The 12,334-nt window shown below is 39.7% G+C and overlaps 1 protein-coding gene across 3 annotated transcripts in view; it reads left to right on the forward strand.

Annotated features, from left to right (window-relative positions):
• The window catches only part of nr6a1a (nuclear receptor subfamily 6, group A, member 1a), a 138,001-nt gene that overhangs the window by 17,370 nt on the left and 108,297 nt on the right, over positions 1–12,334 (forward strand). For all 3 annotated transcript variants that reach the window (XM_052068269.1, XM_052068267.1, XM_052068266.1), the window contains exon 2: positions 11,751–11,798. In XM_052068269.1, coding sequence (XP_051924229.1) covers positions 11,795–11,798 — 4 coding nt within the window. In that variant the 5' untranslated portion in view covers positions 11,751–11,794. The remainder of the gene's footprint in view (positions 1–11,750; positions 11,799–12,334) is intronic.

Raw genomic sequence — 12,334 nt, forward strand, 5'->3', positions numbered from 1 at the left:
TCATTCATTCATTTTCTGATCCGCTTATCCTCACAAGGGTCGCGGAGGGTGCTGGAGCCTATCCCAGGTGTCTTCGGGCAGTAGGCAGGGGACACCCAGAACTGGTTGCCAGCCAATCGCAGGGCACACACAGACGAACAACCATCCACACTCACCCTCACCCCTCGGGACAATTTTATAGTGTTCAATCAGCATGTTTTTGGAATGTGGGAGGAAACCGGAGTACCTGGAGAAAACCCACGCAGGCCTGGGGAGGACATGCAAACTCGACACAGGGAGGTCAGAGCTGGAATTGAACCTGGTACCTCTACACTGTGACATCGATGCGCTCACCACTGGACCACCGGGCTGCGAAATTGGTTTTATGTGTGATAATGGATACTTTGTACATTTTAAAATGAGAGACAAGCTGTAAGTTCAGTCTGAAAACAGCTTGGATAGGCTCCAGCATGCCCGCGACCCTTGTGAGGATAAGCGGTTCGGAAAATGGAGGCATACATGGATGAGAGACAAGCTTCATTTGTTGGTGCAAAGTTAACTTTAGCCTCGGTTCTTAGTGGAAATTATGGAGTCTGTCGCACATCAGTGTCTTCCGTCTGTCCGGGTCTCTATCCATCCATCCATCCATCCATCTATTATCCCAGGCACTTATCCTCATGAGGGTCGGGGGCATGCTGGAGAGTATCCCAGCCATCTTCGAGCGGTAGGCAATGTACACCCTGAGCTGGCTGCCAACACATGCAGGCTTAGGGAGAATATGCAAACTATTTTGGGATGCTGTCACTGATGGTGTAGTAGTTCACTGACTTGTGTGCAGGCAGCATGACATTGGTTATCACTTAGTGATGGCGTGAATGTGGGTGTGTATGGTTGTTTGTCTCTGTGTGTGCCCTGTGACTGACTGGTGACCAGTTGAGGGGTTATTCCACCTTTTGCCCAAAGTTAGCCGGGATAGGCTCCAGGAATTCCTTCGACCGTCCTCAGGATAAGCGGTGTTGAAAATGGATGGATGGATGGATGTTTAGGGTTGCAACTAACAATTCTATTAATAATTGATTAATCTGTAGATTATTTTGTTGATGAATTGAAATTGATTTAGATTTCCATCACTTTATTTGAAAATAGCACATTATTTTAAATTTACAATGAAGAAAATGCACACACACAAATTATGATTCATTTATTGGTTTGGTCTACAAAATGTTAATTGCCATTTTCCAAAAAATGCAGATATTAACAATTATTTATAAATAAATAAAATGAAAGAGCAAATATAAAATAAAAAACAGCAAAGATAATTAGTCATAAGGACGACAGAAATGTAAGAATATTTACTGTTTAGGGCCTGTCTGGCGATGTCTTGTCATTTAGTAGTGAATGGTTATCAAACAATTTCTAACTACACGGTGAACAGAAACCCGGCCAGCCTGCAAATAACAAAAATCTGCATGTAGTTGTAATACAATGAACGGCCATTGAAATGCATTCGATTTTTTTTTTTTTGAGTAAACCCATCTGGCCCACGGGTGGCCAATTGCCCATCCCTTACTGACAGTAAGGCTCAGTAACGCTTTCACAACATCTGCAGAAATAAAGATGGCAGCATCCAGGAGGCTGTTAAACAGGGGAAACCTCTTCCCAATTTGTGATGACCCCAACTGCTCTTCTCTCTGGCAAACTGAAACTCCTAAACTCTACACTCGGATGTCTCCAGTATGGGGGTGTTGGATTGAGTGGTGCCTGAGGGGTGAAAAGCTCCTCTGGACTCTGACCTCACAATAAGACCAGCACCCATTCTGTCCCAATGTGGTGTGAAAACAACGATCTATTTGTGGCTACTAGTTTCTTCAGGAGGTCAAATTGATGGGTGGATTGATTGATTGATTGATTGATTTTGCCGAGTACCAGTGTCACCCACTCCTCAGCTGTATTGCAAAATCTCACAAACCATTTCCTGTTAGCTGGTCACAAGAAAGCTCAACCTTATTTTTTGAAATGGATTAATGTATTTTTTAAATGCTGTTGATCACTGAACAAGGGTGGTGTTTTGATCCATCATTTCACTTACACTGAGACTTATCTCTCATCTATTAAAAAAAAGAAAAAAAAAGATCCACTTCCACCCATTATTATGTAATATTTTGTCTGATTCCTTTGAAGGTATGTAGGGCATCGCAGTATTAAAGTTTCAATGGCTGTCTGTTGATTTGTATATTTGTTCTCAGAAGCAGATGTTTAGGCTATAACCTAGTTTCATTAATGAAGAAAAAGAAAATCTATATTTTTTTATGGCCGAAAAATAATGTCAGCCCCACTAGGCCAGTTTGAATAACAACCAAGGGACCGACAGAACCAGACAGAATGCAAGAGCCTCAGGAAATTACCCCACAAGCAACATGAGAAATATTCAACATTAATGTTAATTGATACACTTTTCTTCCCCATTATTGAATGCATGCATGCATGCGTGTGTGTGTGTGTGCGTGTGTGTGTGTGTGTGTGTGTGTGTGTGTGTGTGTGTTTACACTAATGACCACCACATGGCAGGCATGTCTTTGTTGCATCAGCACTGGGTCTCATACTGCCCTATACTGAAACGTCAGCAGGCCCAATTTTTTTTGCGAATTTAGAATGATGAGCAGGTCAGTCATACCTTAATAATCTTACAATTTGTACTGATTTCCTTTTTTTGAAAAACAAATTAAAAAAAATAAAATAAAATAGGTTCTTGCATATAATGTGGGGTTTTTTTTGTTCATCATCTTTGTTCCATCCTTGAATTATATTTTTATGCGAGGGTCCTTTGCACTGCAAAAAAAATCACAACATGTGGTTATTTTGTTGTTTGCTTCAAACCCTTTTTTGGTTTAGGTCAGTCAATCTTTAATACTGTACATTCATTGAAATATACAGTATATGATAAAGAAGAAAAGATGTGAAGCGCGTGTAGTTTGCAAATATGCATGTATTTTGTCTAGTGCTGTCAAGCGATTAAAAAAATCTGAGATAAATTAATTAAGATCTGTAATTAATTGATCTAAGTGATATTTTAATCCAATCTAAAAAATGCTGAGAAAACCCCTATTTTTATTTTTAATTCATTACATTATTGAGACAGATCAAAACACAAAAAAGTGGCATTAGAAATTCTTTCATTGGCTTGAACAGATGCAGTCCTAGCCATTCACTTGCCTCTGTAGTTGAGGCTAGTCCCAAGTCCTACCTGCAACCTTTATTTTCGAGCACCAGGGTGAATATCACCGTTTTGTTTGTTTTTGTAAATCTTCAAATAATTACAAAATAAAAATAGTCCATCAGGTCCATAAAAAGTGCTTAGGTTGACATATAAAAACAGTAAAAACATTTTTCTGAGCAATACAATTGCTCAATACTGAACTTGCTTCGGATTAAAAAAAAAAAAGACCCCCTTAAATCACGATGCTGTAAATTAGCACTTCAGAAATAACACTATTCATCATGAGAAAAAAAAGTTCTGAAATAAACATCAACCACTTCTGGTAGGCTACTGTGGACACAGCAACTATGTTGACTCAATGCCTCGTACGTGGGGTATTCTCCTTGAGTTTAATTTGGCGAAGAGCTTTGCTTTAGCTCGCTATATTGTTCACGCTTTCGGTGCTAATGTTAGCTGTGGATGCACTCGCGACTGGGTGCTTTGCATTAATGTGGGAGGCTAAACTTGAGCTGCTTCGGTGGTCAGAAAACCCCTTCCAAATTAGGCACAACACTTTACTTTTATTAATAGTGCCGTCAGGGCGTTATTGAAAAGTAAATTTTTCATTCATTGTACCGAGAACTCTCACATGCTCCTCTATTTTCACTTATCCTCTCCTCACTCAAACATAATGACAGCCAAACAATGTCTGCTTCAGGCTGCGACTGACATTTGTTTCCCCACCTTCAACTACTCGAACACAGGAAGCCAACACATGAAAAGGGATATTATAAAAAGGCCACCCACCTACAGTAACAATAAAGTTTTAAGAGATTAAAATTTAGATCTATTAGATTAGATTAGAAAAACATAATGCGCTAAATATGACTAATTATTCGCAATTAACGTGACAAATTGACACCTCTAATTTTGTCCTTATTTAAAATAGCATTTTTGCGATGCATCTGCTTGGTGCATGGTCCTGTTTGCCCCCAGTAGCACTGATCAAAAATTGTGGCCACCTTCAGCATTTCAATTGCCCATCCCTGCCTCAAAATAAAATTGCAACTGACGATAATCTGGTTTTACAGGAAATCAATCAGTAAACTTGTAAATGTGGAACATCTATGATGGCTCTTTTTCAACATGATCATCATCCCGCAAAGTGTAAAGGGTGTGCGAATAGACTTGAGAGGTTGTAGCTGGGTGGGCTTGCTTGGAACAAATTCTGCCAGGATGGAACGTAGTGGCCAAGCTTCTCTGGTAACAAGCTGGCGTTGCCCTCGGGTGGCCATGCGTAACCTCAGCCATCTGTGAGTGAAAAACAGGTGATGGACTGATCGAAGCGCTATGAATGTTGGAGAGCGATTCCAGACACTCCTAATGCATAGTTGCTGGTTGAGGATTTCAAAGGGTGGGTTACTTAGTGTACATTCAATATCAGTTGCATTTAAATCATGGCTGAGGCTTCTTCTTCTGGCCTCTTGCACGAACAACGCTACCATATGGTGTCTTCTGTGAGTAAAGTGGATCGGGTTACATTAGAAAAGATATTTACTCGTTGGGAATTGTATTTAATTTTCGGAGGGAGCGTTTTTCTAAAAATAAATTGTAAAAGTTTTTGCTGAAAGACAATATCCCTTGACTCTCATTCCAAAACAAATGGTAACATACAGAGGAACATCTTGAAGACACTGGTTAGCAATCAGTTACCGAATGAACCCTTAATTTATAGCCATAGTAATGATGCCTATTTCTTTTTTTAATCATAAAATGGAAGACTTAAAAAGTACGCAAAGTTTAAATATCTCATGCTTTACATGCATCTGTTATATTAGCAAATCATCCATCTAACCTTCTTATCATCAATGCATTCAAGAACTGCCTGAGAGGAAGCCCTGATACAATACTGAACCACTGCAGTAAATGTCAGATTGAGCATTCTGGTCTACATCTAAGGTGGGAGATGTAAGGGACATTAGCCTGTGTGTTATTTTGATGGGGAGCTGATAGAGCTGGAGGTTGTGGAGGTTTTAGAGGTGAAAGGTTAAAGATGCAGCCTTTCTTTGTCAGCACACAATGGGCCACAGCAGACCAGGCTCCGGCTGTATTGGCTGCTTCTTAAAGGTTTCTCAGCCTCTGGCTATAATGATCAATAAGATGTCACGAGGATTAGCAACAGAGACCACACACTGGTCATTTTCAGTGCACACTGCTACCTCAGAGAACTGTATGGACGAAGACCACGCCAGTCCTCGTCTTGGAAGCATCTTTCGGGATGAAATAGTTGAGCAAGAAATCATGATAACCTATCAAACTGTTTGATTTACCATTTTAATACCTTATGGGAGTAAGAGAGTGAATTAAATGGAGACAAGGGAAGTGAGTGGGCTAGCTGAAATGTAGCCATGTGTGAGTGTCGCATTGCGCATAAACAACAGCGCTTGGATTCACAGAGAGAACAATAATCAGTTTTCATCTGTGAATTAGCCCTGATGTGCAGATATCCCTGATTTCTGCTTAGGAGTAGCAGACAAAGGTCTCTTTTTCTGCCACAATGACATTGGGGGCCTCGAGCAAGAATAGCTAACACAGAGCTAGAATTATTGAGACAATAACTTCTTTGAACTCTTGAAAATAAGCACCTGCATTTGTTTGTGAAATTGTGAGTTTCCGTCTTGTAAATGTTGTCCACTCAAACTGCGGCTTGAAGTCATCTTCCTCTAGTTGTACTTTGATTAAATTGGCCTAAATTGTTTTTTGTATGGTGTAGACATGGTTTAAGTTTCACATATCTGTGTTTTTTTTGTTTGCTTGCAATGGCCTTTGAAAGGCAACGTTAGCCTGTAAAACGAGTGGATTTTAATTCGATGCCACTGTGACATAGATTTTTCATTCATTATCGACAGTAAATACTTGCTCACTTTGTGGATGCTAAGCGCCCACTCAACGTAGGAAAAAAAAAAGTGACATTTTTGGAAACACTCATACACATTTTGGAACCAGAATTGTGTCGGTGCACATTTCAAGGAAGACGATTCCGTCAACTTAAAGGTCATGAGTGAAGTAATTTTTGCAAATCCAAAATGAAATATTTTTATGTCACGAGTAAAGTAATGGCCCAAAATACCATAAATAAAGCATGAACAAAAGAATTTCTATTTCATTAATTTGACAGAGTACCGGTAATCGTTTTCCAAGATTGAAATCCAGACGAGAGACAAACCCCGAAGTGGGACGTCATTTAAACAAAAAGGGGTCAACAGTCAGAAGGACTCTCGCATCATGAAAACGCAGACCATCAACGAGCTGGGATGGGAACTGCTCCCTCATCCCCTTAATTAACAGCCCAGCCTTGCCCATTCAGACTTTCACCTGTTTGGTCCCTTAAAAGCGTTCACAAGAGGCACAATGTTTGAAAGTAACAATGACGTCAAAAGTGTTCTGAGCGACTGGCTGAGGCATCAGTCCAAAGATTTTTCTGCTGAGGGTATATGGAAGCTTGTGCACAGATGGGAAAAGTGTGTGACAGTGCTGGGAGACTACGTTGGAAAAAGAAAAAGTAAACTTCTATCCGTATTAGAAGTCCTTGTACCGAAAAACTCACTTTATTTATTTAATGACCCTCGGAACTTATGATTCAGACAACAGAAATACTCCTGTCTGGGTGCTCAGACATTTGTGTTTTTTTTTTTTTCATTTGTGCAACCTGTTAGAGTCAGAATCCTCGTGGCCTGCCTGTAGCTTGTTTGTGTGTCATATGTTTGAAAAGCGTGTCTATTCATGGCGGGCCACCAAGGCACGTGTGTGTTTGAACAGAGGTTGTGTGGTTGAATGCTCTAGGGAAAACATATGCTCGTGTTGACTGTGGGAGGGGGTGTCGGAGGTGGCTGTGGTGGTGAGGGGCAGGTGGCGTGTGTTGGGTCAGGGGTCTACAGCTGTTGATTGGATGGTACACTGACATAGAAGGTTGGGGGGGGGATCTAATGCTTTGAGAGACCACATCAAGCAGTCGTCTGGATACGTGTGATGGAGTCATCAGGCAGCCTGGAAAAAAATGTGGAAGCTCAAGTCACAATACAATGAGCACAGATGGGGAAGGCATAACGTACATGTGAAATTGTAGACAGCAAAGAGGAACAATTACTGTATTTCGGTTACAGATTGATGGGGACCTCTTAATTGACCCTGCCATAAAAAAAAGAAAAGAAAAAAAACACTTTAGGGCCCACAACTTCAATGTTGCAATTTGAACATACTGTACAGTACAATTCTGTGAGAACAAATAAATATCAGTGTTGTTCCGCCCTTAAAGGACCTATTATGTTCAGATGGCCGATATTCCACGAACATGTACACTATGTATTGTTTGCTGAAGAAAATGTCATCAATATGACATCTGTAGATATATGCAATTAGAGCTGTCAAACGATTAAAATATTTAATCTAATTAAAAATGCAACTGTCATAATTAACTCAAATCAACTAAAACATTAATCGTGATTACTCACACATTTTTTATCGTTTCTGAATTTCCTTTTACATTTTTTGTCATATTTTTCCCCCATTTTAATGCTCTCATCAACATGGAATCATGAATCAGTTATCTATGAGCCAAATGCAAATATTTACTGAAATAACAAATTCGATTTTCAATTTTACATAAACATGTTTCACTTGGTGCAGTTATTCACACATAATCTCTCAGACAGTATTACTGTCCATCAATAATGGTGAAAAAAATATTTTGTCACACAACAGCTGCTTTAACAGCTTTTTTTATGAAATCAAAATAGAGCAATGAAGCATGAGCAATCACATTGTAAAGTGCACATCTAAGGTACACTAGTACTCAGCCTATAGTGGATTTAAACCATGGTTGCATACTTCATTTTTCTCAAGTTTGCTTTCAACACAGCAGTCTGTTTCTGTATGTTTGTTGAAGAATAACGAGACACCGGACAACAGTGTTCATTATGTGCCGCTGTATTGGAAACTGCCGGCCGTACAAACAAGCACACGCAGTTCCCCCGTGCTGCAGGGGCAAACCATTCTGAAAGGGGGGTGGGGGTGTTCACTCCCCCTAACACAGTCAGGCTATGTTGATTGTATTGGTCCTACTTGCGCGGAAGTCTCTCTACGGTTTTGTGTAGACCTCATTTCGAATGACTACACTTGGTTCGACGACAACACTGGAGACATTTTACTTTCGCTAGGTCGCTACCACTGTAGGGCACTGTCACTGTCAGACGAACACAGAGAAGCTCCACCTGCTCTATTTACCTGGACACGGAACACTGTAACCTTCCACACAAAATAGTTCCAAACACGTAAAATCGTGTCAGTGGCATACATGGTATACCTGTATGATACAGAGAGAGAGAAGAACAGATAACTTTGGTCTTGTCAGTGGAGCAATATGGCAACTTTTTAAAAGTAAACTTTCCATTCATAAACTCTTTAGGTATCCATTTTCGGTGTCTCGCGCTGCCGTGGCTGGCAAAACAGACATGGGCGTGGACTTCTGCAGCCCGCTTGTTGTTTTGTTTCTGGTGTATTTATAGAGCAACGTAACATCCGCTTGTGACGTGTGCCGCGTTAATCTTGTGAGAAAAAAATTAATCCCGTTAAAATTCATTTAAATTAATGCCAATAAAAATGCACTAAACTGACAGCTCTATATGCAATATAAATATACTGTATGCATTTCAATGGGCATCACTTACATACGCATTTTCGATATTTTTGTCTGGCCTGGTCCCTACTCCCTGCAAATAGCCAGTATATGCAAATATATCCTGTCATCATATTCATTTTTATTTTGTCTTTATTAACATTTTCGGTGTCGGAGTAATCCAAAAGTAGACTTTACACCTATCTGATCGAGTGTATTGAAATCGGTCGATACTTTGCAATTTATGCAAAACTGTTGACTGCTATGTCATAATTTGCCTGATCTAGCATAGATTGGTTCCGCTAAATAAGACATGGCAGCAAACACGCCTGTTCAGTCCGCGGTCGTTCTGTGCTGCCGTCTTGTATATGCGAGCCTGGAAGCAAAAATATTTTTTGCCTTTTCTCGAGTCATTACGTAAACTGCTGGCCACGTTCATTCATTCGTAGCTGGTAAGTAAGCTTTTGGACTTGTTTACAGCTGTTGAACCAAGACAGCAATAGTTTTAGCAAAGCCCCAACCACCTCATTAATGTCAGGGGAGATGTTCCATACATGTAAAGATGACATTTTATATTTCATGTTTGGCAATGTTTTTAAAATTTTTTTTAAGAATTTGAATGGCGGGGGTCGGGGGGGCATGCACCCTGTAACCTAATAACATGACAAGCTGTCCACGATAGCCATTGTGATTTTTAGATATGATTTAAGCGAATAAGCCATTGACGGCAGTATGCAAAATGATATTAACAGTACTATATGATAATTGATCATGCTGATTGGCCGTTAGCTCGTGAATCAGTGCATCAGATAGTAGACCATGAGGTAGTACTTAAAAGCCAAGCCGAGGCAAAGAAAATGGCATTGTCTAGAAAATAATCATTGCTTTTTACATAGACTTGCTTGATTATGAGTGTGGCGGGCCTTATTCGGGATATGTGCAAGTTTTATTTCATGAAACCATGACTGTGGAAGGTATAAGAATGACTCGCGCATGCATCGCCCAACCTTGACCATCTCTCACTGGCATGTTGTTTCACTCTGGCCCATCCACTGAGATTTTGCTGGCTACGCCCCTGACCACTAGTTAATTCATTTAGGGCAATGGTTCTTATCCTTGTTAGAGGTACTGAACCCAACAAGTTCATATGAATATTCATCAAACCCATTAGTGAAAAACAAAAATATGATTTTGTTTTTTTTATAAATTCAACGCGTTAAAAAAAACATTTATCCAATTGATTTGAAGACTGAAAAAAAAGTAAATGCAATTTCTAGACATAAGATATAAATATATCTATTTGTAATTGTGCACAAAATCAACCGTGCATGACGTACTATCACGACCGTCACACTTTGACAATTGAGCGAACTAAATTTCCTGCAGCACTGATTGGACAAACATAGTAACGCGATCACCAGGTGGGTGTGTCATAGCTAATTGGTGGTCTTAACCTCCAGAACACCTGAGACCGATTTCCTGCAGTGTTCGTCCTTGCTTGCCATATTGTGAGTGTGAGGGGGGCCTGGCAAGCAGAATAATAATCTATTTGTGTAATCTATTTGTTTCAGTGTGACCAGTAAATATGATGATAATTTTTTTTAAATTACTCTTCTTGAATAATTTTTTGCGACTGACAAACTTATGCTCATATTTTAGGCCATTTTTCAGTCATATAGTGAAATTAAATTAATATTTGTTTTGCAAGTTAATTTCAGGTGTGTGCCACTAAATAATATTCTGACCCTAAAATTTCCGCTAAAGGGCCACTGTGCTCCTAGTTAAAAAAAAAGCTAGCCTGGGGCCCTGCACTAAGAGTCTGAAGCAGCAGTACTTGTTCGGTACTCTTTACTTGTATTTTCAAATAAGTACCGTATATTCCGCACGACACGGCACTTAGGCGTATACGGCGTACCTTCAATGAATGTTTTCATGAATTTTATGAATTTATGAATTTTAAAACAGTTTTCATATAGAGGGCGCACCGCATTATGAGGCACATAAAACAAAAGCTACAATAGTGACTGCAGTTATGCATGCATCCACTAGATGGAGCAACACTAAAAGGAATACAATACAATGCCATCGAGCTTTATTTATATAGAGCTTTCACAACCACTGATGCTATAATAAAGCGTTTTACAGAACATTTAAAATACTACGTCCAATCAATCAAAATATTTTATATATACAGTATAGATATAAGGCGCATCGGATAATAAAGCACACTGTCGGCTTTTGAGAAAGCAAATCCTTTTTGGTTTTCCTGAAATTCCCATTGGCCACTCCACCCATGGCTCATGACGGGGCAACTTTAGCTGTAAAGTCAAACTTTAAAATAAATACATCACAGGCCCTTGTTTGATCATAGACTAGAAAAGTGAGATATGGTGTATTGAGGTGACATACACTCCAGCAGTAAATCCTTAAAATATGGGTTTGTGTGGATGAGCTTCATGGAGTGATTTGGTTCTGTCAGCTTTTCATCATGTGTTGCGCTAGCTATTTTTGCTTATGTCTGTTTGTTCATATTACTGTATCAAGGTGAAAGAACTCCAACTCGCTATTGCATTAGTTGCTTCGACAAGGAATTGATTATCGCCATACGTTGACCTGTGTAGAAATTCTGGTGTCACTCACCAGGGAGGTATCTCTGAGTATTTAGTTTGCTGATGGAATTATATTGCTTTCCTGCTGCGTCATTTGTGTCCAAACCATTGTCCTGTGCCTCATGAGGGGGCACAAAGTGTTATCGTCATTCATTTCTCAGTGTAATTGTGCAATTTAATAGAAACCCCATACAATGTCGTTATTTATTTAGCGCAACACACAGCAGCTGCAGCTTGCAAACTAAGGCCAAAAAAAAAATGTAACTTGACTAAACGATCTCTCTTTTTGCAGGCTTTTATGGGGACCACTCACTAGAGCCGGAAAATAATGACAGCATGGGTAAGTAATTCACCTACCTACCTACCTATCCATCTTTCCATCAATCGAGCAATAGCAATCTTTCTAATCAAATCTCGACTGCATAGTGCTAGCCATCAATTAAGGTTAAAGTTAGATTGCTTTTCTCCAGTTTTACAACAATAGAAACACATCTTCCATTATAAACGGTCTACGGCAGCCCAGGGCTTCACCCATCCGTGAGCATGATCAATTTACTGACCTAGTAACACTTCCTCGTGATATCCACAAGAGGGGAGTGTACACTCAAAAACAGTTCTCCCTCTTGCATAGGTCAATCCCCATATTCTTAAACAGAGAACGGAAAAGGCACCTCAGTAAAAGAATGTAATGCAGTCATGACATTGATTTATTATTGTGCCGGTGTCGGGAAAACTAATGTCACTGATGTACTAATTGTTTGCTCTCTTATCATATAGTCAACATAATCACTGCAAGTGCAAACCAACATTGACAGGCCAAGAGTGCTGAATCAAAAGGTGCCAGAAATATTCCCCTTTTCAGGAAGAGACTTGGAA

This window comes from Hippocampus zosterae, chromosome 6, assembly GCF_025434085.1.
Source record: "Hippocampus zosterae strain Florida chromosome 6, ASM2543408v3, whole genome shotgun sequence".
NCBI classification, from domain to species: Eukaryota; Metazoa; Chordata; class Actinopteri; order Syngnathiformes; family Syngnathidae; genus Hippocampus; species Hippocampus zosterae.